The sequence below is a fragment of the Cherax quadricarinatus genome, chromosome 76 (genome assembly GCF_038502225.1).
Source record: "Cherax quadricarinatus isolate ZL_2023a chromosome 76, ASM3850222v1, whole genome shotgun sequence".
Lineage (NCBI taxonomy): Eukaryota > Metazoa > Arthropoda > Malacostraca > Decapoda > Parastacidae > Cherax > Cherax quadricarinatus.
Window position 1 is genome coordinate 16,202,343 of NC_091367.1, and position 25,757 is coordinate 16,228,099.

The following is a 25,757-nucleotide window of genomic DNA, read 5'->3' on the forward strand; positions in this document are numbered from 1 at the left end:
ATTAGTCCAATTGATTTAATCAGTGGAAGTGATTATTATCACTGTTTTGTGCAAAATATAGTAAGTAAACATGATGTTCACTTGCTGAAAACAGCAGGAGGCCACATGATATGTGGTCCCATTCCCTCTCAAAGTGGGAAAGAAGCTGATATTGATTCAGTGGAAAATGTACTAGTTACTAGAATAACCGCTGATCATGTACCACAGCAAAAATTATCATTACTGGAAGAAATGAATGAACCAGTTGATAAGTTGTGGGATTTAGATGCGATAGGTATTGATGTAAATAAACCAAGCCCACAAGAGTCTCAGACTTATAACCAATATTTGGACACTGTCAAATATAAAGATGGACAGTATTGGGTTAGGTTACCATGGAAATTAAATCCACCACATCTGCCTAGCAATTATCGCATGGCTTTCGGACAGATGAAAGCACAAATACATGAGCTCAGGAAGAATCCAGAGCTACTGACTGTCTATGATAATATCATACAAGAACAGTTGGACAATAAATTCATTGAGGAAATAGTCGAAGATAAGTTGAAGACAAACGCTCATTATCTCCCGCACCATGTAGTCAGAAAAGATTCTGAAACCACTCCACTACGTGTTGTGTATAATTGCAGCGCACGTGCAAATAAAGATGTAGCAAGTCTTAATGACTGTCTGATGACCGGACCCTCACTAACTGAGAAGCTTGGAGACGTGCTTATGAAATTTCGCACAAACCCATATGCCTACACGGCTGATATTTCCAAAGCTTTCTTAAGAGTAGGACTACAAGAAATAGATAGAGATTATACTCGATTCTTGTGGCCTGAAAATCCACATGATCCTCAAAGTCCTGTGAAAACTTATCGTTTCAAATCAGTATTATTTGGTGCAACATCCTCTCCATTCTTACTAGAAGCTACTCTAAATACACATTTGAAGAAATCTGAAAGTCCCTTCAAAGAAATCTTAAAGAAAAGTTTCTATGTGGACAATCTTCAAGGTACTGTGAATAAAGAGGAGGATTTGAAATCCTTATACAGAGAAGCTAACAAGGAGATGAAAGAAGCAAATATGCCTCTAAGGATGTGGAATACAAATTCAAAGCAATTAAGGGAACTTATCAAAGAAGATTTCCCTGAAACTGAAATTCCTGATTGCAACAATATGCTGGGACTTAATTGGAACACACAGGAAGATACTCTGAGTCTCAAAAAGATAAACAATAAATCATGCAGTCCACTCACTAAACGTAGTTTACTGTCAGAGGTATCACAATGTTTTGATCCTCTAGGACTCGTCTCACCAATTACCATAAAGGGTAAAATGCTTATGCAAGATGCATGGAAACTCAAAATTGGATGGGATGAGAACTTGCCTCTAGAAATGAGTCAAGCATGGGATGAAATATCCAGGGAGTTTAAACAACTTCATCAAATTAAACTTTCCAGACAAATAGGTCAAGAGGGAAACAATTACACATTACATGTGTTCTGTGATGCGTCAACCAGAGGTTATGGCGCTGTAGCTTACATGAGTAATGCTGAAGGAAGTACACTAATTACTTCAAAGGCCAGGGTAGCACCCTTGAAGGTCAGAACACTACCACAATTGGAACTGACAACACTCTATGTAGGTACAAAATTAGCTGTCTGTCTCAACAAAGTACTTGATCATCTCACTATTGAGAAAACCGTGATCTGGAGTGATAATGAAGCAGTTCTCCAGTGGTTAAGAAATAATAAGAGTAAGTTGGCCTATGTACAGAACAGAGTAGCAGAAATAAAAGAGATGCAGAGAGATTATCTCTTTCTCCACGTCTCTACCCAAGAGAATCCAGCTGACATGTTGTCACGTGGTGTCCCACTCAAGAAATTTGTGGATAATAAATTATGGCTCCACGGACCGAACTGGCTCTCTGATGAAAATAACTGGCCTCAGCAAAAAGCTCACATTATGCCAGAAGTAACAGTCTGCTTGAACACAGCAGAAATAAGTTGTGTAAATACTGCAGACACAACAGAAATGGTCATTGATGGATCTAAATACTCATCTTTGGGTAAACTCTTAAGAGTTACAGCTCTTGTCTTTAAATTCATTAAAGGAATTAAACCTGATTATGAATGTCTTGAACCCATTAAATACTGGGTGAAACTAATACAGAAAGATGTGTTCTCTACAGAATATAAATTTCTAGAAACACAAGATAAATCCCCAAAGAAACCTGTTATGATTAATTCTTTAGGACTTTATCTCGACTCAGAAAAGATTATAAGATGTCGAGGAAGAATTCATAATTCTTCACTACCTAAAGAAGCCATACATCCAATATTGATCCCCAAGAATCATTGGCTAACAAAACTGATTGTGCAAAACGCCCACAGTAACGTGTTACATGGTGGGGTAGCTGACACACTTTGTCATATACGACAATCCTACTGGATACCTCAAGGTCGACAAAGTGTGAAAAAACAAATAAAGGACTGTATTACTTGTCGTCACTACGATATGCGAGTATGTCAGTATCCAGGTCCACCTCCATATCCCTCTGAAAGAGTTTGTCATATCACTCCATTTGAGGTGACAGGTGTAGATTACACTGGACCAATAATTTTAACCAAAACAGTTGACAAAGTTCCCATCAAGGTGTACATCTGTTTGTTCACTTGTGCTACAACTAGAGCAGTACATCTAGAAGTAGCCACTGACATGTCTGCTGAAACTTTTATCAAATTATTCAGAAGGTTTGCAGCCAGAAGGGCATGTCCTAGACTGATGATTTCAGATAATGCAACGAACTTTGTTGCTGGTGCTGCTTATATAAGCAAGATCTTTGATCAACCAGAAGTACAACAGATGCTGAATCAACGCAGATGTCGTTGGAGATACATTCCTCCTAAATCTCCATGGCACGGCGGATTTTATGAAAGAATGATCGGCATTGTAAAGCGTTGTTTAAGGAAGACTCTTCATCGTCAGAGAATAGACTTAGAAGAATTCCGTACAGTTGTGACTGAAATAGAAAATAGAGTCAACAACAGACCTCTAACTTATGTTACCGATGATCTGGACAATTTAGAAGTGTTAAGTCCATCTCATTTACTCCATGGCAGAAGGCTCGAACCTGTTCCTCCCATGAATGATAAAGAAATCATAGAGGATCCTACTTATTTCGAACCTGAGCAACTCAGACGTAAATTCAAACACCTTAATAAAGTGATTGAACATTGGGAGAAAATTTGGCGAGAAGACTATCTCACCTCATTGAGAGAACACTTCTATGGAGCTGGTGTTCCTGAAAATCATAAGTCCTTAAGACCTAGTGACATAGTGATTATTGACAATGATGGTCCGAGGTCCCAATGGCCACTTGGAAAAATTGTGACCATATATCCTGATGCAAATGGAATCATCAGGACAGTTGATGTTTTGAGCAAAGGTGTAGTGAATAAGCGGACAATAAATAAACTAGTGCTGTTAGAATTACACAGTGTTGAAAACAAAATTAGTGATTCTCCAGAAACCGCACAGACTAAAGCTGTTCAGAAAAGACAAGCAGCAGTGGTGGCGAGTGAGAAAATTAAATTAATGTTAAGTGATGAATAGTTCACCTGCAGCGAACCTCTGCCGCCCCCCAGTGTGGAGAAATTTTCTCCAGGAGGGGGGTATCAGCCCCCTTCAGCCCTGAGGGGCCAAGCCCTCTCAGCCCTGAGGGGCCACTCAGAAGGGGCGAGCGTCTTGTTTACTGCTAGAGTGAGTAATTGATCACAGATGCTATGCTACGTAGTCCAGTGACCTCTGCTCCTTGCAGTGGTGTTGCAAAGTGTATTTTTATAAGAGACAGTACATTCTTACTTTAGCAGGACAATTAACGAAAATCCTGCTCCCACTTTATTACCATAGTAAAGATAGTGTACATTGTTGTCTATGATTAAGACAGCAAGAAACAAACATTCTGCTTTGCTTCATCGAGGAGGTGACAAGGATGCAAGGTACTAGGTCAGCGTTTTTTTTTTTTTGTGCTGGGGGCAGTGACGGCATGGAGCGCTGTAGCGTCTGGCAGACTATCTTTGACTCTACTACGAGTAACGGCCAGCAGTAACAGCCTAGTTGATCAGGCCCTGATCCATCGGGAGGCCTGGTCGTGGACCGGGCCGCGGGGGCGTTGATCCCCGGAATAACCTCCAGGTAACCTCCAGGTAACACTGACGCCAGGATAACTAGCAAAGTACACTGATCTGTGCGTTAGTGTGGACAAAGTGTCTCACAAAACACGATAAACATAAGAGAAGTGTGATCAGCTTCTCTTGTGATGCATTGTGAACAATAAAGACAAATCTTGTGGAACATAGTGTACCAGTGTGGGTTTCCTAGACAATGGAAGACGTGGACATCCAAGGACACTTCAGCTTCTATCAAGTCACCGATATCTGTCGAAGGTGTTGAGAACACCATAGCTCACATTACAAAGAGCAAGGTATGTTACGAATTTCTTGTAGATCGGGGGATTGCGCAATTCTTGAGTCACAAGGAGTTTGTAATCAAACTATAATCGGCAGTAAGGTGTGGACTTTTGAGTCCAAACAAGTAAGTATTTCGTCAGCCATCATCGAATGAAATATGCTGACATAACACCCCCTAGGGGTAATTTATACTTACAAATTGTATCTCTTGTCAGCCCACTGTTGTGATGGTTTCGACAGCTTCTAGACCTCGTCTGCAGGGGCGGCTGTGTAGACGATTGCTGTCATTTATCAGCTAAGTGTTCATTATATATAGTTATAATTATATCTTAGCTGGTAAGGCCAAAATCTCAACAAGGAGATAATAATCACCATTCTCACTGCCTCATGCTATACCAGCTAGGAGGAGATTATAATCATCATTCTCGCTGCCTCATGCTATACCAGCTAGGAGGAGATTATAATCACCATTCTCACTGCCTCATGCTATACCAGCTAGGAGGAGATTATAATCACCATTCTCACTGCCTCATGCTATACTAGCTAGGAGGAGAGCATAGTTATATCACCATTCTCACTGTGTCATGCTATAGCAGCTAGGAGAAGAACATAATTATCACCATTCTCACTGCCTCATGCTATACCAGCTAGGAGGAGATTATAATAATCATTCTCTCTGCATCATGCTATATCAGCTAGGAGAAGATTATAATCACCATTCTCACTGCCTCATGCTATACTAGCTAGGAGGAGAGCATAGTTATATCACCATTCTCACTGCGTCATGCTATACCAGCTAGGAGAACACAATTATCACCATTCTCACTGCGTCATGCTATACCAGCTAGGAGAAGAACATAATTATCACCATTCTCACTAAACATTCCTTAAATATTTTATGATCTTTCAAAGAATTGCATGTTTCTATATTTTCAAAATAGATTTTTGAATTTGGAATTTGAAGTTACAAGCCTGTGTCTACCAGGGGGCACCAGGCAGGACATTGTGTGTGTTATCAAGGAGTAACAATGTTGTATCTGGCTCACCTTTAACACTGAACGGCAGAGGAAATTCTCTTTAACTGGCAACAATCTGCAAGGAAGTCGCGAATTAGTGACAGTGATGGAGTTTATTGATGGAATTGGAGGAATAAATACAGAGAAGAAATAGAGAAGTTGATATATCATTAATTTTAAAGATAAATGAAGGCAAGAAGACAAGAAACATGAAACAGTGAAAAAGAAGCAGAAACAAGAGAAACGAAACCCAAATAATTAACCAGCGGTGGAAAGGTAAGGGAAACGACAACGCCACAATGAAACAGAGCAGCAAATGAAAATTATTAATAAGGTACACATGAATATAAATATTTTGAACAATTCCAAGAATAAAAGAATGAGAGTGTACATGAATAGGACAGGATGTCTTTATTTAAACATGATACTAGAGCGATCAGTCACACTTGTTTGACACTAGTCACTGTGAACACTGAAGACGGGAGGGAAATCACAGTGTGGGGGAGAGGGGAAAGATAAACACTGAACAGTTAAGACGGAGAGGGAAGAGGAAAGGAGAAGGATTGAGACTTTCTGAACAGTGAAGTCAGGAGCGAAACAGTGTGAGGGGGGGAGGGAGGGGAAGGATTTACACTATCAACAGAGATGATAGAAGTAGACAGTGTAGGGGAGAGACGAAGGCTCCAGACACTGTCAACAGTGAAGGTGGGAAGAGAGCACAGTGTGGAAGAGAGGGGGGAAGGCTCCAGTCAACAGTGAAGATGGGAGGGGAGGACAGTGTGGGAGAGAGCGGAAGGCTCCAGACACTGTCAACAATGAAGATGGAAGGGGAGCACAGTGTGGGAGACAACGGAAGGCTCTAGACACTAAACACCTTTGTTATAATAAACTGGATAAATCAGCAGTATACCGCTACCCAGTTACAAATAACAGCTACCTAGTGGGAACAGAAGCTATGTTTCACCCGTCACATTCCAAATAACAGCTACCTAGTGGGAACAGAAGCTATGTTTCACCCGTCACATTCCAAATAACAGCTACCTAGTGGGAACAGAAGCTATGTTTCACCCGTCACATTCCAAATAACAGCTACCTAGTGGGAACAGAAGCTATGTTTCACCCGTCACATTCCACCACACAGGATAACACAACGAAAGAAGAATTACCGAGTGTGTTAGGTAAAAGGACACATGTACAACTAATATAACATTATGGCAACGTTTCGCTAAACGTTGCCACAATATAATGTGACATACATAGTGTTGAAATCAGTCAGCCAGAGCTCGGAGACTCCAGCTGGAGGATGACATCAAGTATTTCATAAGGAAGACAGGAGAGGACATAATGGAAGAACGATAAGGCACAATATGTTAGAAGTGAGAAAAGGCGAGAAAAGATCATAGAGATGACGAGAGGAAATACATGAAAAGGAAGAAACAAAAAAGGCATAAGGAGGAAGAGAAAAGCGAACAGTAAATGAAGGAAGAAGTAACTAAAAATAAGTATTTAAAAAGAAGAGGATGAACAAGACAGCTAGTTGGAAGAAGAGGAAAATAAATAAAAAAAATGAGGAGAGGATTATTATTATTATCAAGGGGGAAGCGCTAAACCCGGAGGATTATACAGCGCCTGGGGGGGGGGATGTGGAAGGCATTCAGGCTTAATTCGGGGAACTGGAGCACAGATCCAATTCCCGAAATCAAGAACCCCTCACCAACATCAAGGAGCCGTCCTTGAGGGGAATGAGGAGAGGAAAGAGGAAGAAAAGGAGAAGGAAGGATTACGAGAAGGAAGAGGAAGAAGAGGATGATGAGGAGGAAGGGGTTGCTGGAGATATCAAAGCGTTGGAGTGCCTTTGAGATGGTGGTACCAAAATTAGGCTTCGTGAACCACTGTGGCTGTGTGAGCCGGTGTGGCTGTGTGATCCGGTGTGGCTTTGTGAGCCGGTGTGGCTGTGTGAGCCGGTGTGGCTGTGTGAGCCGGTGTGGCTGTGTGATCCGGTGTGGCTTTGTGAGCCATGATCTACCTCCTCAAATACCTTAGTGAAAAAAGTTAATAAATTCGTAAGGCAGGAACGCCCCTTTGTAAAACCATGCTGAGATTCGTTGATTAATTTATGCTTGCCGAGGCAGTTCGTAGCCACCTTGAAAAGCATAAATTAATCAACGAATCTCAGCATGGTTTTACAAAGGGGCGTTCCTGCCTTACGAATTTATTAACTTTTTTCACTAAGGTATTTGAGGAGGTAGATCATGGTAATGAATATGATATTGTGTATATGGACTTCAGTAAGGCTTTTGACAGGGTCCCACATCAGAGACTATTGAGGAAAATTAAAGCACATGGAATAGGAGGAGAAATTTTTTCCTGGATAGAGGCATGGTTGACAAATAGGCAGCAGAGAGTTTGCATAAATGGGGAGAAATCAGAGTGGGGAAGTGTCACGAGCGGTGTTCCACAGGGGTCAGTGTTGGGCCCCCTGCTGTTCACAATCTACATAAACGACATAGATGAGGGCATAAAGAGCGACATCGGCAAGTTTGCCGATGACACCAAAATAGGCCGTCGAATTCATTCTGACGAGGACATTCGAGCACTCCAGGAAGATTTGAATAGACTGATGCAGTGGTCGGAGAGGTGGCAGATGCAGTTTAATATAGACAAATGCAAAGTTCTAAATGTTGGACAGGACAATAACCATGCCACATATAAACTAAATAATGTAGATCTTAATATTACGGATTGCGAAAAAGATTTAGGAGTTCTGGTTAGCAGTAATCTGAAACCAAGACAACAGTGCATAAGTGTTCGCAATAAAGCTAATAGAATCCTTGGCTTCATATCAAGAAGCATAAATAATAGAAGTCCTCAGGTTGTTCTTCAACTCTATACATCCTTGGTTAGGCCTCATTTAGATTATGCTGCACAGTTTTGGTCACCGTATTACAGAATGGATATAAATTCTCTGGAAAATGTACAAAGGAGGATGACAAAGTTGATCCCATGTATCAGAAACCTTCCCTATGAGGATAGACTAAGGGCCCTGAAACTGCACTCTCTAGAAAGACGTAGAATTAGGGGGGATATGATTGAGGTGTATAAATGGAAGACAGGAATAAATAAAGGGGATGTAAATAGTGTGCTGAAAATATCTAGCCTAGACAGGACTCGCAGCAATGGTTTTAAGTTGGAAAAATTCAGATTCAGGAAGGATATAGGAAAGTACTGGTTTGGTAATAGAGTTGTGGATGAGTGGAACAAACTCCCAAGTACCGTTATAGAGGCCAGAACGTTGTGTAGCTTTAAAAATAGGTTGGATAAATACATGAGTAGATGTGGGTGGGTGTGAGTTAGACCTGATAGCTTGTGCTACCAGGTCGGTTGCCGTGTTCCTCCCTTAAGTCAATGTGACCTGACCTGACTAGGTTGGGTGCATTGGCTTAAGCCGGTGGCTGTGTGAGCCGGTGTGGCTGTGTGAGCCGGTGTGGCTGTGTGAGCCGGTGTGGCTGTGTGAGCCGGTGTGGCTGTGTGAGCCGGTGTGGCTGTGTGAGCCGGTGTGGCTGTGTGAGCCGGTGTGGCTGTGTGAGCCAGTGTGGCTGTGTGAGCCGGTGTGGCTGTGTGAGCCACTGTGGCTGTGTGAACCACTGTGGCTGTGTGAACCACTGTGGCTGTGTGAGCCAGTGTGGCTGTGTGTGGCGGTGTGGCTGTGAGAGGTAGTGTGGTGTGAAGGCTTACTCAGTCCTGTAACAACTTCAGTCAGTATTACCAAGGCTGACTCCTCCTCAGGAAAATTAATGAATAGAAAAAGAATAAAAACTGACAAACATAAACACTTTATTATTTAGAAAGTATAAAATATAAAATAATTAAATATGAAGTATTTATCCTACTTTAAAGAAAAATGAAAAATGAAAAATATAAATAACTGAATTCATCGCTAATATATACAATTAAACTTGGGTGTCTGGTTGATGTTGACACAGTCTTGTATAGAATATAGCCGTTGTTGATGATGTGTGTGGGGGGGGGGGTCACAGGTGTTGGTGACAACCCAACGACTAGTTCTTCACAGAGTCTGTAGCCTTGAATAGTCAGTCCAGATAACAGGAATGCAGGTTCTTTATCACTGCAAAGATGAGGGGTTATGTCCTGCGATGGCGTACATATAATCAGGTAGGTAAAGAGTGACGTCTCGGGACGTTAGTCCGTCTCCTTCAATACTTCTCATACTTCTCGTTGGTTGGCAGGTGACCCAATCTGTCATTCCAAGCTGGAAAGAGAGACAGGTTACCCACTGCTTAAGAAATCACTCTCCATGATAAGTTCAATACCTAAAAGACGTGGTGATTATTAAAACATCTAACATAGAGATCAAGGCTGAAAGGACTAAGTTTATTATTGGTCAAAAGTGAAGCTTTCAACCAATATCCACTAGAATAGGAGCAGAGGCTTTTACTTACAGTTGTGCTGGGAGCTGTGAGTCGAGTGATTACTGTTTGGCCGGAGCCCCGCACGTCACCTTTCGGGGTGGGGAGAAAGGGTAGGGGGATAGCGGGAGCTAGACTTACCCTACCTTAACAAGCAGCCGGCAATCAAACTATCGTTACCGTATACTCGCTCGCTACTCCTATCTGTTGAACTTTTCCCTCACAGTGGCTGTGAGAGGTAGTGTGGCTGTGTGAGGTAGTGTGGATGTGTGAACCATTACTGATCCTTATGGAACTCCATTCATCATACTCGCCCATTCCGACATTTTTACTCTGACTCTCGTTATTTCCTTCCTGCTAAGAGTTTGTTGTTGTTTCTTCTTGCTCCTATATTTTCTCTTCTAGTTTCTTGTACTGCATTGTGCCAAACGCCTTCTTGTAGTTTGAAAACACGCAAGCCACCCACCTCTCACTCTCTCCTCACTTCGTAGAACTCTAGTACACTTGTGAGACAGGATTTACCATCCGTAAATCCGTGCATGTCCTTGTTTACCTCTCACTTCCAGGTGCTACATCACTCTTCAGATAATCTTCACCAGCGTAAGTATACATGTCATTATACCGGCCTGTATTTTAATGCTAATTGTCTCTTCGCTTTCTTTAATACTGGGACTATATTTGCTGTCTTCCATACCTCTGTCAGTTGCATTATGTAGATTGAGTTGAAGAATTTGGCTAGATACGAGGCATCTAGCTCGTACAGCAACTTCCTCACCTCCTGTCGTGAGTGTTGTCCAGTACTATATATACTCGTAACTGGCTTTCTTGTTATGCCTGATTACCTTCGAGAATAAATCCCTTTAGATTTTTTGCTGAGCTCCTCACAGACTTCTTGGTTATCTCTTGTGAGCTCTTCTACTTTCTTCTTCAGTTTGTCTTCCTCCTGATGTCACTGTATGATAACTTTGGTTCTGATTTGGTTTTAAATGTTATATCATTCTCTAAACATCGTTGAGCTTCTCTTCTGAAATATGCATATTCGTATGTACATCTTCTGCTCGCTTTCTTGTTTTCCTGCATTCTTTCCCACTGTTTTTCTTGCTCTAAAGCTTGTATTGTTTTTCCTCTCTGGATTTCCAAGTGAAGTATAAGCTCTCTAATCTTAACTTTGTTCCTGCGTATTAATTTCTTTTCTGCCTCCCAATATTTTCCAACTATTATTTCATTCCCTGTCTTGCCTTCCGGTTTCCTTTCCCAGTTCACTTCATTCAGGAGTTGCCTCACGCCTGTGTTGTTTCCTCTTTTGACTTTTGTTTCTCTCATCCTTCAAGGTTTTTCCATGAAGTGATCGAAACTAAGTACTGTGTGATCATTAGCACCAACTAGCCTCCCGTATTCAATATTCCCATCATCATAATAGCTCATGGTGAATACAAGGTCCAGCTGTGCTGGTTCATCCTATCCTCTCTATCCCTGTGATGATGGGGCATGGAATTTTCTCCTTGTAGTCAAAGTTTCACATGATCAGTTATGCACTGTTAATGTGGGCTCTTCTAGCCTGTGTGTGTGTGTGTGTGTGTGTGTGTGTGTGTGTGTGTGTGTGTGTGTGTGTGTGTGTGTGTGTGTGTGTGTGTGTGTGTGTACTCACCTAGTTGTACTCACCTAGTTGTACTCACCTAGTTGAGGCTGCAGGGGTCGAGTCCGAGCTTCTGGCCCCGTCTCTTCACTGATCGCTACTAGGTCACTCTCCCTGAACCGTGAGCTTTATCATACCTTTGCTTAAACCTATGTATGGATCCTGCCTCCACTACATCGCTTCCCAAACTATTCCACTTACTACTCTGTGGCTGAAGAAATACTTCCTAACATCCCTGTGATTCATCTGTGTCTTCAACTTCCAACTGTGTCCCCTTGTTACTGTGTCCAATCCCTGGAACATCCTGTCTTTGTCCACCTTGCCAATTCCTCTCACTATTTTGTATGTCGTTATCATGTCCTCCCCTATCTCTCCTGTCCTCCAGTGTCGTCAGGTTGATTTTCCTTAACCTCTCCTCGTAGGACATACCTCTTAGCTCTGGGACTAGTCTTGTTGCAAACCTTTGCACTTTCTCTAGTTTCTTTACGTGCTTGGCTAGGTGTGGGTTCCAAAATGGTGCCGCATACTCCAATATGGGCCTAACGTACATGGTGTACAGGGTCCTGAACGATTCCTTATTAAGATGTCGGAATGCTGTTCTGAGGTTTGCTAGGCGCCCATATGCTGCAGCCGTTATTTGGTTGACGTGCTCTTCAGGAGATGTGCCTGGTGTTATACTCACCCCAAGATGGGTGAGGTTTGTAGTTTCTGGGCCCTAGACTGTACTCCGTCTGCGGTCTTCTTTGCCCTTCCCCAATCTTCATGACTTTGCACTTGGTGGGATTGAACTCCTGGAGCCAATTGCTGGACCAGGTCTGCAGCCTGTCCAGATCCCTTTGTATTTCTGCCTGGACTTCGATCGAATGAATTCTTCTCATCAACTTCACGTCATCTGCAAACAGGGAGACCTCAGAGTGTATTCCTTCCGTCATGTCGTTCACAAATACCAGAAACAGCACTGGTTTTACGACTGACCCCTGTGGGATCCCGCTGGTCAAAGGTGCCCACTCTGACACCTCGCCACGTACCATGACTCGCTGCTGTCTTCCTGACAAGTATTCCCTGATCCATTGTAGTGCCTTCCCTGTTATCCCTGCCTGGTCTTCCAGTTTTTGCACCAATCTCTTGTGTGGAACTGTGTCAAACGCCTTCTTGCAGTCCAAGAAAATGCAATCCACCCACCCCTCTCTCTCTCTTGTCTTACTGCTGTCACCATGTCATAGAACTCCAGTAGGTTTGTGACACAGGATTTCCCGTCCCTGAAACCATGTTGGCTGCTGTTGATGAGATCATTCCTTTCTAGGTGTTCCACCACTCTTCTCCTGATAATCTTCTCCATGATTTTGCATACTATACATGTCAGTGACACTGGTCTGTAGTTTAGTGTGTGTGTGTGTGTGTGTGTGTGTGTGTGTGTGTCTACTTCCATATTCCCTGATTCTCAGTTCTTTAATTAACGTTTTATTTAATAAAGTCCCGTGATCAACAGCTGTATCTTATTTCTGTGAAGTTTTAACTTCATTTTTATAATTTTTCTGTTAAGAGTTTAGTTGTGAGGGACTAATGAATACTGAGATGGTCAGTAAAGAGGAATATTATATTAAGGCAGTAAAGAAGAGCATTGATGTGAGGCCGTAAACCTAATGAGGTGAAGGAGAGCATATTGTGGTTGGGTAGTAAAGAGGAATATTGGTGCGAGGCAGTAAAGAGGAATTACATATTTCAGTAGTAGAGAGGGGCAAGTGAGGCGGAGTAGTTGAGAGGAATATCTTACCATATATCTTCCCTTCCCTTCCCATCCCTCCACCCTTTCTATTCCACATTTCCCCACCTATCTTTATCACTCCTTCCTTCTCTACAACTTCCCCTCTTATTCCTTCTCTTATTCCTTCTACCTTACCATCCTTCCACCCTTCCCGTCCTTCATTTCCTCCCAGCTCTCTTGTGTTTCCATCAATTCTTTCCCAACCCTCCATCTATCGCCCCTCCTCCCTGTTTCCCCCCTTCCATCCCTTCCTCCTCTCTCCACTCCTCCCTCACTGGTACTCGCTATACCGTCCTGGCCCAAAATCTGGAGTTCTCAAATAAGACTCACTTGGCCATCTCCGAGAGTTGCAGTTTACCGTCCTTGTTCTGGTCGAAGACTTGAAGCTGTGGATGTTAAACTTGGGTGAGGTACAGTGTTAACATGGCGTCAAATGTAAACATGACTTGTTGATGTTAAACTTGGGGAGGTACAATGTTAACATGGCGTCAAACGTGGATGTCAAATTTGGGTGAGGTACAATGTTAACATGGCGTCAAATGTAAACATGACTTGTGGATGTTAAACTTGGGGAGGTACAATGTCAACATGGCGTCAAATGTGGATGTCAAATTTGGGTGAGGTACAATGTCAACATGGCGTCAAATGTAAACATGACTTGTGGTATAAACCTTGGTAATAAATACCGACAAGATGGTTTACAAACACACGTAAACAAACACTAGAACACATTTGTTAGAAACGTTTCGGTCCTGGGACCTTGATCACGTCTCAAGAAGTGATCAAGCTTCCGTGACCGAAGCGTTTTCTAATATGTCCTACTGTTTACTTACATGTTTTTCTAAACCAAATATGACTTGTGGAAGTTAAACTTGGGTGAGTGAGGTACAATGTAAACAAATTACCAAATGTAAACATAACTTGAAAATTACTTTTACATAAACAAAACATTGTCTACATGAAGTTTCCTATAATTGAAGTGAGTTTCTTTACTAGACGCGACATGTAAATAAGGAATTAAATGTAAATGTAAATATAAGGGATTTAATGTAAATGTAAATATAAGGGATTTAATGTAAATGTAAATATAAAAGATTTAATGTAAATGTAAATATAAGGGATTTAATGTAAATGTAAATATAAGGAATTTAATGTAAATGTAAATATAAGGAATTTAATGTAAATGTAAATATAAGGGATTTAATGTAAATGTAAATATAAGGAATTTAATGTAAATGTAAATATAAGGAATTTAATGTAAACATAAGGAATTTAATGTAAATATAAGGAATTTAATGTAAATATAAGGAATTTAATGATATATTGCTGCACACAAATTCTTTAAGTAACTGCAAGATTCATTTTAGATTTGCCTTTATTGTTTCAAGGAGGGTGGATGGGACCTTGATATTGGTGAAAGGCTCTTGATCCATGGAACTTCAACTACCCTTTCTGTATTCCGATCAAACGTGATTACTTCCAATTTTCTTGAGTTCAGCGCTCTTATGAATAATAATAATAATTAATAATAATAATAATAATAGTTTTGCCTCTATGGTGAATTATTTATTTCTATGACAAATGTTAAAAAGAGTGAATATATTTAACACAACAAGAGTAGATAGTTCCATATACTTTTAAAGTACAGTGGACCCCCGCATAACGATTACCTCCGAATGCGACCAATTATGTAAGTGTATTTATGTAAGTGCGTTTGTACGTGTAAGTTTGGGGGTCTGAAATGGACTAATCTACTTCACAATATTTCTTATGGGAACAAATTCGGTTAGTACTGGCACCTGAAAATACTTCTGGAGTGAAAAAATATATCGTTAACCGGGGGTCCACAAATAAAACACACATTTGTGTAAAAATTACCAATGAATAACTCTACAATGTTGAGTTTTATTCACATTCATAGTGTCTTTTATACATTCATAGAAACGCATCAAAATGGAATGTGTTCCATGGATGTTCCTAATTCTTAGAATATTTCATAGGCAGGTGTTTATATATTATGCTCGAATATTACCTGCCTAGGTTCCTTAAACCTAGGCAGTTCCTTGAACTGAATATGAATGCCTTAGAATCCTGCTGTTTAATCCCAGTGGGGTTTAGCGCTTCCCATGATACAAATAATTTGCTCTCTAAAGTAGGGTTTAAACTCTCATCGTATATTCACTGAGATGTATACACCTGTAAGTGGCCTGGTGGCTTAAGCTCTCGCTTCACACGGCGAGGGTCTGGGTTCGATTCCCAGTCAGGTGTGTTTCTTCACACCTGTTGTCTGTGTTCATTCATCAGTACAATGGGTACCCGAGTGTTAATCGACTGGTGTGGGTCGCATCCTGGGTCACTGACCTAATTTGCCCGAAATGTTCAGCATAACAAGTAGCTTTCTATATAGATGTCACTGATGTCAGCTGGGTTTGTATACCTCGTACATGTACTTGTAGTAAATAAAGATATTATTATTATTATTATTATTATTATTATATTACTATTATTTTTATTATTATTATTATTATTATTTTTCTTATTTTTATTATTTTATTATTATTATTATTATTATTATTATTATTATTATTATTATTTTATTTTTCTTTTTTTTATTTTATTATTTTATTATTTTATTATTATTATTATTATTATTATTATTATTATTATTTTTATTTTTATTATTTTATTATTATTATTATTATTATTATTATTATTATTATTATTATTATTATTATATCCTGTCTCATATTTGGCTGGTAATGAGAAGAAATGAAAATGCTTATTAAAGTGATAACAAGGACACATAACATTAACATTAATACTGTGATAATGATAATATATTAAGCAAGCAATATAATGGATACATAGGCAATAACATTAACGAGTAGTTAACTATACACTGACTCAGGACCGGGTGCTTGAGCCTGACTGACTCCGAGGATCTCTGCTGGAGCTGGCTGACTCACGCACTCCAGAGTGAGTGTAGTAGCTGTCTCACTCACCATGGTGTCGGTGTACTCCAGGAGTTTGTCTTCAGAAACATCATTGTCCTTCTTTGCTTCCCTCAGCAGATCTCGTAGGAAATTCTGGAGGCAATGTGAATTTAGTGATTATAATGGTAGAGGTAATGGTAGAGGTAATGGTAGAGGTAATGGTAGAGGTAATGGTAGAGGTAATGGTAGAGGTAATGGTAGAGGTAATGGTAGAGGTAATGGTAGTGGTAATGGTAGAGGTAATGCTAGAGATAATGATAATATCGAGATAATGATAATGTCGAGATAATGGTAATGTCGAGATAATGGTAATGTCGAGATAATGGTAATGTCGAGATAATGGTAATGTCGAGATAATGGTAATGTCGAGATAATGGTAATGTCGAGATAATGGTAATGTCGAGATAATGGTAATGTCGAGATAATGGTAATGTCGAGATAACGGTAATGTCGAGACAACGGTAATGTCGAGACAACGGTAATGTCGAGACAACGGTAATTTAGAGACAACGGTAATTTAGAGACAACGGTAATTTAGAGACAACGGTAATTTAGAGACAACGGTAATTTAGAGACAACGGTAATTTAGAGAAGCAACTAATACCAAAACATGTTTGCATCCTAATGTATGAAGCTTCTGTTATTTTTTTTCTGAATTTACAAAAGTTTGCACATTTGAATAATTAAAATAATTTTCAGAGGATTGTTGAAAAATATTTTTACTAAGGGAAACACTGAGCAGAATATATAGTAGAAATATATACTGGAATACATGAGGGATATTCGTGTTTTCCTATTATAATAAAAATGTGATATATTTTTTTTAGACCTGAGAGCCTGACTGTTTTGGACACTGGTATGTGTAGTATTGTGTACTCACCTATGTGTACTTACACATAGGTGAGTACACAATACTACACTGTTATGTGTACTTGCACATAGGTGAGTACACAATACTATACATAACAGTGTAGTATTGTGTACTCACCTATGTGCAAGTACCCATAGGTGAGTACACAATACTACACTGTTATGTGTACTTGCACATAAGTGAGTACACAATACTACATTGCTATGTGTAGTAGTGTGTACTCACCTATGTGCAAGTACACATAGGTGAGTACACAATACTACACTGTTATGTGTACTTGCACATAGGTGAGTACACAATACTACACTGTTATGTGTACTTGCACATAGGTGAGTACACAATACTATACATAGTGTAGCATTGTGTACTCACCTATGTGTACTTGCACATAGGTGAGTACACAATACTATACATAACAGTGTAGTATTGTGTACTCACCTATGTGTACTTGCACAAATCTAGTCTCTGCTATTGATCACTTGCACAAATCTAGTCGCTGCTATTGATCACTTGCACAAATCTAGTCTCTGCTATTGATTACTTGCACAAATCTAGTCTCTGCTATTGATCACTTGCACAAATCTAGTCTCTGCTATTGATCACTTGCACAAATCTAGTCTCTGCTATTGATCACTTGCATAAATCTAGTCTCTGCTATTGATCACTTGCACAAATCTAGTCTCTGCTATTGATCACTTGCACAAATCTAGTCTCTGCTATTGATCACTTGCACAAATCTAGTCTCTGCTATTGATTACTTGCACAAATCTAGTCTCTGCTATTGATCACTTGCACAAATCTAGTCTCTGCTATTGATCACTTGCACAAATCTAGTCTCTGCTATTGATCACTTGCACAAATCTAGTCTCTGCTATTGATCACTTGCATAAATCTAGTCTCTGCTATTGATCACTTGCACAAATCTAGTCTCTGCTATTGATCACTTGCACAAATCTAGTCGCTGCTATTGATCACTTGCACAAATCTAGTCTCTGCTATTGATTACTTGCACAAATCTAGTCTCTGCTATTGATCACTTGCACAAATCTAGTCTCTGCTATTGATCACTTGCACAAATCTAGTCTCTGCTATTGATCACTTGCACAAATCTAGTCTCTGCTATTGATCACTTGCACAAATCTAGCCTCTGCTATTGATCACTTGCACAAATCTAGTGTCTGCTATTGATCACTTGCACAAATCTAGTCTCTGCTATTGATCACTTGCACAAATCTAGTCTCTGCTATTGATCACTTGCACAAATCTAGTCTCTGCTATTGATCACTTGCACAAATCTAGTCTCTGCTATTGATCACTTGCACAAATCTAGTCTCTGCTATTGATCACTTGCACAAATCTAGTCTCTGCTATTGATCACTTGCACAAATCTAGTCTCTGCTATTGATCTTGCCTTATAACTGGCTGCTACTAAGTTCGTTCTCTTCTTGTTTTGTGAGCCTTATTCCCCTCAGGGGAGGTTCCTTGACGCTGGTGAGGGGCTCTTGATCTTGGGAATTGGATCTGTGCTCCAGTTCCTTGAATTAAGCCTGAATACCTTCCATCCATCCCCTCCCACAGGGGCTGTATAATCCTACGGATTTTGGGCTACCTCGTGATTATAATGTGAGCCTTATTATACCTATTCTTAAATATCCGTAGTTCCTGCCTTAATCACTTCATTCTCCAAGTCATTCTATATCTTAACCACTCTGAGGCCGAAAAAATAGTTCCTGACATACCGACGACTTTTCTTTAACTTCTAATTTATATGTGCCTTCCTGTACCCGTTTCCTTTCTTTCAAACAACATATCCTTGTCCACCATATCTATGCCTCTGTATTTTGTACGTCTTTATCATGTTTTTCCTGATCCTTCTCTCCTCTGACATCACGTTTTGCTCCTCTTGTATATCCTATTATCTCTAACACCTGAGCACTGGGACTTGTATGGTTACAAATCTCTGCACATTTTCCATATTTTTTGACATTATTTTTGTATTGTATCTCATAGAAAAACACGATTTCTATGCAATATAAATGGCAAATTGTCATATACATATTCGAATAAAAATCCAAACTTTCTAAATAGAATACAACTATTCATTCTCACTTTTGTACGAGCATGTATAATACTGCCACATACACAGCTTTATAGCAACCCAAGATTTCGTATAAGATATACCAATCCAGAGACTAGTAAATTCCCAGATTTTATTGTGCAAGAAATATAGTAATTCACACCTGAATATTACAATTAAGTTATCATAAAAATCGATTTATTCCTTGCCTTAGTAGTGACAAAGTTGCGAATACGATGAATATATAAAAATCTGACTTTTCCACTTTCAGCTTTCAAAACGAAGACACCTGGTCAGGACTGGGCCACGAGAACGTTGACTCCTGGAACACCCTCCGAGTTGAATCCAGGATGACGCTTGTTATCCACATTAAGACATTTCCTTTTACCGTTTTATGGAAAATATAAGAGCGTTTACCGTGACGGTTGGTGACCGTTCAGGACGTTTAGATTAATTTCGATACTCGAGGTCTTTCGACTGTGTTAAGGTACAGGTACAAGACTTCTTGAAATTGTTGAGGTAAAGCTCTTTGGCCATTTTTAAGGGGTTGATCTCCGGTTCTTTTCCTTCATGGAGTGTGAGGGGTTGACTTAAAGCTCTTAATTCTCGTGAGGGAGCTGAGCTGCAGCTCCTGTCTCAAGAAGACTAAGTACAGCTACTGAGCATCATGCGAGCATCGAGGTACAGAAGGTTGGAGTTTAGAATACTTAAGAGATCTCTCAAGGATCACGCAAACACTGGCACTCGTTTAGTTTATAATACTACTAATAATAATAACAATAAAATTAACAATAAAAATAATAAAATTAATTTAGTAAAATTATTAAATATTTTTTTACATGAAGTGAAAAATCAGTGTGGGTCATTCAGCCCAATGAATGGTTGAGGCTCCATCCTCCGTCCACTAATTCTTTAAAAATCACGCTACCATTCAGTATACACTAAAGCTGGGGCAAACCCATAGCTCTATACGTATGAGTAGTATTTGGGGGGTTAATTTATTAGATTTAGAGCCTCTAGGCTTCAATAGAGTTAATAAGGGTGTTATATATATATATATATATATATATATATATATATATATATATATATATATATATATATATATATATATATATATGAAAGATAAGCCACAGGGGGTGGAAATATTTAACTCAAGTACTTTCGCACTTCTCAGTGCGTCATCAGGAGCTATGCAATGTTGCAACGTTGCAACTGAAGGAGTGACGAAGTTTTTTCTCAGAATAGCGCAGAGTGGGCCAGTCGCCACACTGATGTATTAGTGCACTCACATCAAGAGGAATATACTCGTCGGAAAACATACAAAAAACGATATTTAAAAACTGTAGTAAAGACAAATATGCCAGTCAAAAACAAAAACAAAAAAATTGCGGAGAAAATGGTTATATTAGAACTAACTATTAGTTATAAACATTAGTTTTTAACTCTAAAACAACACTTTAAATCAGTTTTCGGCTAAGTCAGAGCCGAATATTAGAGAATTTATGAAAATGGCGTGGCAGGGTTGGTGGAGGAACCAGGAAGTACTCAGCGGATGACAGTGTGATAGTGTTGACATGTATGGTGCTCCGTGTGTAGTATTATCGTCTTAAGCATTCTGTGTGGTGTAGTGAATTATTTCGTAGGCATTATCATCTTAGGATAGGCCTCCATGTGATGATTCTTTGGTTTTGGTTGGGTGAAATGTAACTGGTGTAAGCTAGTGGATGTTTCACCAGTGTACGAGACACCAGAACCCGTGTCATAAGAAATGAGGAGCACTGCGGCAGGCCTACTGGCCCATGCCGTCTAACGACACTTGTAATGTTTCCTGAGTAATGAGCTACCACCGCCAACGAGAAGAAAATTTACTAGGAAAAAACATAAATCATACTTAACAGACAATTATATAATCAGAGGATAACGTGAGTGTTACAGACAGTAAGAGAGACTTTTCTTGTGTTTCGTCGTATGACCACGAAGATGAAAACTGGGGCACAGGTCCTTTCCCCCATTATAACGTGTGGCTGTTAGGTTAGGTTAGGTAAGGTTCGTCATGAAACAGGACAAATGTTTCCTGACGCGGGTCTTAGATGATGACCCGCCTTTAAAGCTTTTGGGCATCTGACCGAGGCCTTCCGCTGGCTTATCGGTCTACCCCTTTAAAAATTATGGTCATGTAGAACCATTTTTGTAGTAATCGTGTGGCTGTTATAGTGCTGATCAGCAGGACGGTGCCGTAATATTATCGGTAAGTATAAATCTCAGTAACAGCATATACACTGAAAGTTGTATGCCTGTATTTTCTCTTATTTTAGGGATTAAAATATTTTTAAGGGGCGGTGAACTGGTTTCATGCGGCTTTAATGGCCCTCGTGTAGTCGTTAGAATTTAAGCCCCATTAACCCACTTGTTTCAAAACGACTCGGTAATTATCTGAGAGGTAAACGAGGCAAGTGTTTGTGAGCTACCACGAAGAAGTGCAGTCAACTCCAAGCCTCCACTCAAGAGAGGGTCCTTGATGCTGCTTAGGGGATCTTGATATAGGGAATTAAGCTTATCCTCCTGTTTATTGGATCAAAACTGATTGCCTCTTTCCCAGGCACTATGTGGCACCTACAGATTTAGCGCTACCGCTTAAAAAGTACTGCCAGAGTTCAATAGGCAGTAGTGACGTAGGCCTACAAGTAGTTATTCATAGGCCCATAGAGTAGGTTATTTTATTTTACGATATTTAAATTATAGCTTGACTTTATTAAATCTTCATAAAGTCCCAATATGTACAAACATATAATAAAACCTTTCCCTACTAAGGGTTAGGTTAGGTAAAATACGTCAGAAAACGGAACCAGTGTCTCCTGACACGGATCTTAGTCATACGATGACCCATAGCTGGAGCTTTTGGTCATCTGACCGAGACCTTCCGCTGACTTACTCCTCCACCTTTTTAAATATCTAGGTTATAATTATAACCATGGAAGTGTCAATGAAATTACCAAACTGTAATAAAGACAGTGTCAGTTCGAGGAGACGAGGCTAGACATGCAACCAATCCTTCCAATAACTCACTTTTTCACATAAGCTTTGCAACAAGTGGGTTCATTAGTCCGGGATAGAGATGAATGATGGGAGATAAGAAAGAGTGAAGTAATCGGTCCCTCAGCCTGAAGTCGGTGTATTAGTCTATCAATCATGAGAAAAGTAGAACATATGCGCGGGGAATGGCTTTTAATGTTAGCCTATTGTCCTTGTACTGACTTCAAATTAAACGCTTCCTAATCCAGATATATTCAACACTTATACCCAGTGCGCACCAATATCATGTTTTGTTTGTATCCATGCCTATCCATGCCCTGTTTTCTTTATATCCATGCCTACCCATTTTTTTTTTTTTTTGGTATCCATGTCCTGGTATGTTTTATATCCATGCCCACCCATGTTCTGGTTTGTTTTACATTCATACCCACTTATTTTCTGGTTTGTTTTACATCCTTGCCAACCAGTGGCCAATTTTTAGGCAAAAATTCAAACCATGCTCCAAAATTCTGTAAATAACCTTACTAGGCTGCTTTTTATTCTAAGAATTTACAATACCCAATAAATTAGCAAGAAAATCGAGAACCTAATTTATAATGATTATGAATAATGATTTCAGGTGGCAGGAATCAGGTTTAGCATTGTGTCAGGAATTATATTCTACTGAAGAACTTAATTTATTTCTCCTCTTCAGGATTATAACTAAACATTTTCATTCTCCTTTCAATATAATTTGAGGAAATAGCTACTACTATGAAATTCTCTTTCAGGTGTTGCAATGAAGACAGTCACAGGTCATGTGATAATGAGTTTGTCCTTCACCAATAGAAACTATGGTGATGAATGTTAGCCAATCTTCATCTTCCGCTAAGACAAGGTGAGCAAACTCCACCACAGTTGTGGCTTGTAAATAAATACCTTAAAACTGATTTGTATGACTGCTACGTTACTAAGCTTTATAATCTTGACATATGAGAACATCCAGTGCTGCTAAACTATTAATTATGCATCGACCATCGAGTTTTGTAATGTAAATAAATGACTGATTATCCTACCTTTGCAGGCAAATGTGTCAACAGCTCGCCGAGTGACATCGACATAGGGAACAAAGGTAAGTACCTATTTTACTTCCATTTGCCTACTGATGAAGAGTAAGTTACTTAGGGTTGTTTAGGATGTGAGTGTTTCTCTCTCCTGCTTCAACAGGACTCGTTACGCTTGACCCTCACACAAAATCGAAATAACAAGATTGTGAACAAATCACGGAATGAGAGACTTTTAGGACTCGCTTACCATGGGTTTAAGCCCCACCGGTTCCCTGATTCGATTCTCTGTTGACTGAGGATCGGACACGCACGCCTCATCCATTCGTCTCCTAGCAAGTTCTCCGACCACTTCTTTTTGTGACTAGTGGCCTGTAGCTAATTGTAGACCACACATTAATTTTAGTCCACGGTTTTGACCTCTTTTAAGCAGTGTTTTCCATAATAAACCTGATATATTAGGAACGCCTTCAAGAAAATATTTATACTTTGCTAATGGGTTTAATTTACACGGATCATTTCAACTAAATGAGGCAATATTTTAGTTCTTAATGATTTTATTATTTTTTATTAAATGTTCTTGTGTGCTTTATGTTCTTTTATTACGAAGAATATAAGGGGATCCTCTGTCCACGTATCCTTAAACGTGCACTAGTCTCACAGCTGTTCTTCTCATCCAAGAGAAGAACTTTTCATCTCATCCCCTGCATGTATATTTCGCCTACTCTTGCGAATTCCTTGCATTGTTAAAATCTCTAGTTGGTCGATGCATGCAGGGGATGAGATGAAAAGCTGTAAGCCTTCTCCCTGAAAGCTGGCTGCCTTGGATCAACGTGTAGCGTAAGCTGGACGCCAAGGTATTGGTCCAGTGTGGTGAGAATGGTAAAGCACTGCGAACTTCGTTCCAAGGTTCGTAGGTTCGAGTCTCCTTCGGCCAGAGATCAGTGTTATATATATATATATATATATATATATATATATATATATATATATATATATATATATATATATATATATATATATAATGTCGTGCCGAATATGTAAAACTGGTCAATTAGCAAGAACTCATTTAAAATTAAGTCCTTTCTGAAATTTTCTATTATACGTTTAAAGATATATTTTTTTATTAATGTTGATGTAAAAATTTTTAATTTTACCGAAAGAATCTTAGAAAACTTACCTAACCTTATTATAACAAGAGCAATTTATTTTAGCCTAACCCAACTAAATATATTTTAAATACGTTTACAATAATTTAGTACTAAACAAACACAATCAGATATATTTTTTCCGTTAGGTTCAGAATGATTTTGGCGAAATTATTGCATACACAAATTTTCACTTGTCCTATATGGCAAGATGAGCGTTGCTATTTAAGCCAAGATCGCAAGTTCTGCCTATTCGGCAAGACATGAGTTTGTTTAGTATTAAATTACTGTAAACAAATCGAAAATATATTTAGCTGGGTTAGGCTAAAATAAATGGCACTTGTTATAATAAGGTTAGGTAAGTTTTCTAAGAGTCTTTTGGTGCAAAATTAAAATTTTTTACATTAACATTAATGAAAAAAAAAATATCTTTAAACGTATAAGAAAAATTTCAGAAAGGACTTAATTTTAAATGAGTTCTTGCTAACTGATCAGTTTTACATATTCGGCACGACGTATATATGTATATTGTCTCATTTACCGAGTCCCGCGCAATTATCTGCAAGGAAATTAATTTCCTACTTAACACTATAGCCTTTAGCCCTGGACGTGTTTACACGTGATATTTGAGCCACTGTACATTGCGCCAGACTTATTTAAGCCTCTACTCTGTGAGCGAAACTAATTTCAGCCTATATACAGTGCACAAATCTTATTTAAGCCTCGACACAATGCACAAAGCTTAAGTACTGATTTGCAGTCGTCATCCTTGAGGAAATCCTTGCGAGCAAGAGTGCAAGAGTGCTCGATAATCCTTGAGAGCAAAGGATTACCGAGTACTCTTGCTGTTATTGAACAAGCCAATTACGGTACCATCAAACAACTGTCAGCAGTCAGGGCTCCACCAGATAATCTGTCAGGCCGGATACGCTGCTTATTTTCATTCAGAATATTAAATAGGTGAAATATATGCTACATAAAAAGTAACCACGAATAATTAACTGGATGTACATTAACGCTTTAGTTACGTGAGCTGATTACGTTAAGAATCCTCTAGAGATTGTGATACTGTAAGCTTATCTAGGGATATGGTACAAGAGTTTACAGTGCTAGATGTAGCGTCCACCAGTGTAAAGTTAGTTTCTGAACTGCGATTTGCTGCAAATTGCTAGCTATTACGAGTTTTCAACCGGTCTCTTTCTCAACTTTTCCATCTCCCTAGAGAAAAAAATACGATAGATGGGGAAAATAATTTTATTAATATACAAATTTTCACGGCTAATTATCA

At 39.4% G+C, this 25,757-nt stretch overlaps 1 protein-coding gene and 1 long non-coding RNA gene across 2 annotated transcripts in view; one reads left to right on the plus strand and one right to left on the minus strand.

The window, feature by feature from the left end:
* Positions 1-23,394, plus strand: part of LOC138854974 (uncharacterized) — a 131,009-nt gene extending 107,615 nt beyond the window's left edge. The window contains exons 2-3 of the long non-coding RNA XR_011394148.1: positions 23,049-23,155; positions 23,342-23,394. This is a non-coding gene — a long non-coding RNA (uncharacterized lncRNA). The remainder of the gene's footprint in view (positions 1-23,048; positions 23,156-23,341) is intronic.
* The window catches only part of Cbp53E (Calbindin 53E), a 182,706-nt gene that overhangs the window by 32,944 nt on the left and 124,005 nt on the right, over positions 1-25,757 (minus strand). The window contains exons 7-9 of the mRNA XM_070101331.1: positions 16,304-16,387; positions 13,632-13,687; positions 5,504-5,549 (exon numbers count right to left, since the gene is read on the minus strand). Of these exons, the coding sequence (XP_069957432.1) occupies positions 5,504-5,549; positions 13,632-13,687; positions 16,304-16,387 (186 nt within the window). The remainder of the gene's footprint in view (positions 1-5,503; positions 5,550-13,631; positions 13,688-16,303; positions 16,388-25,757) is intronic.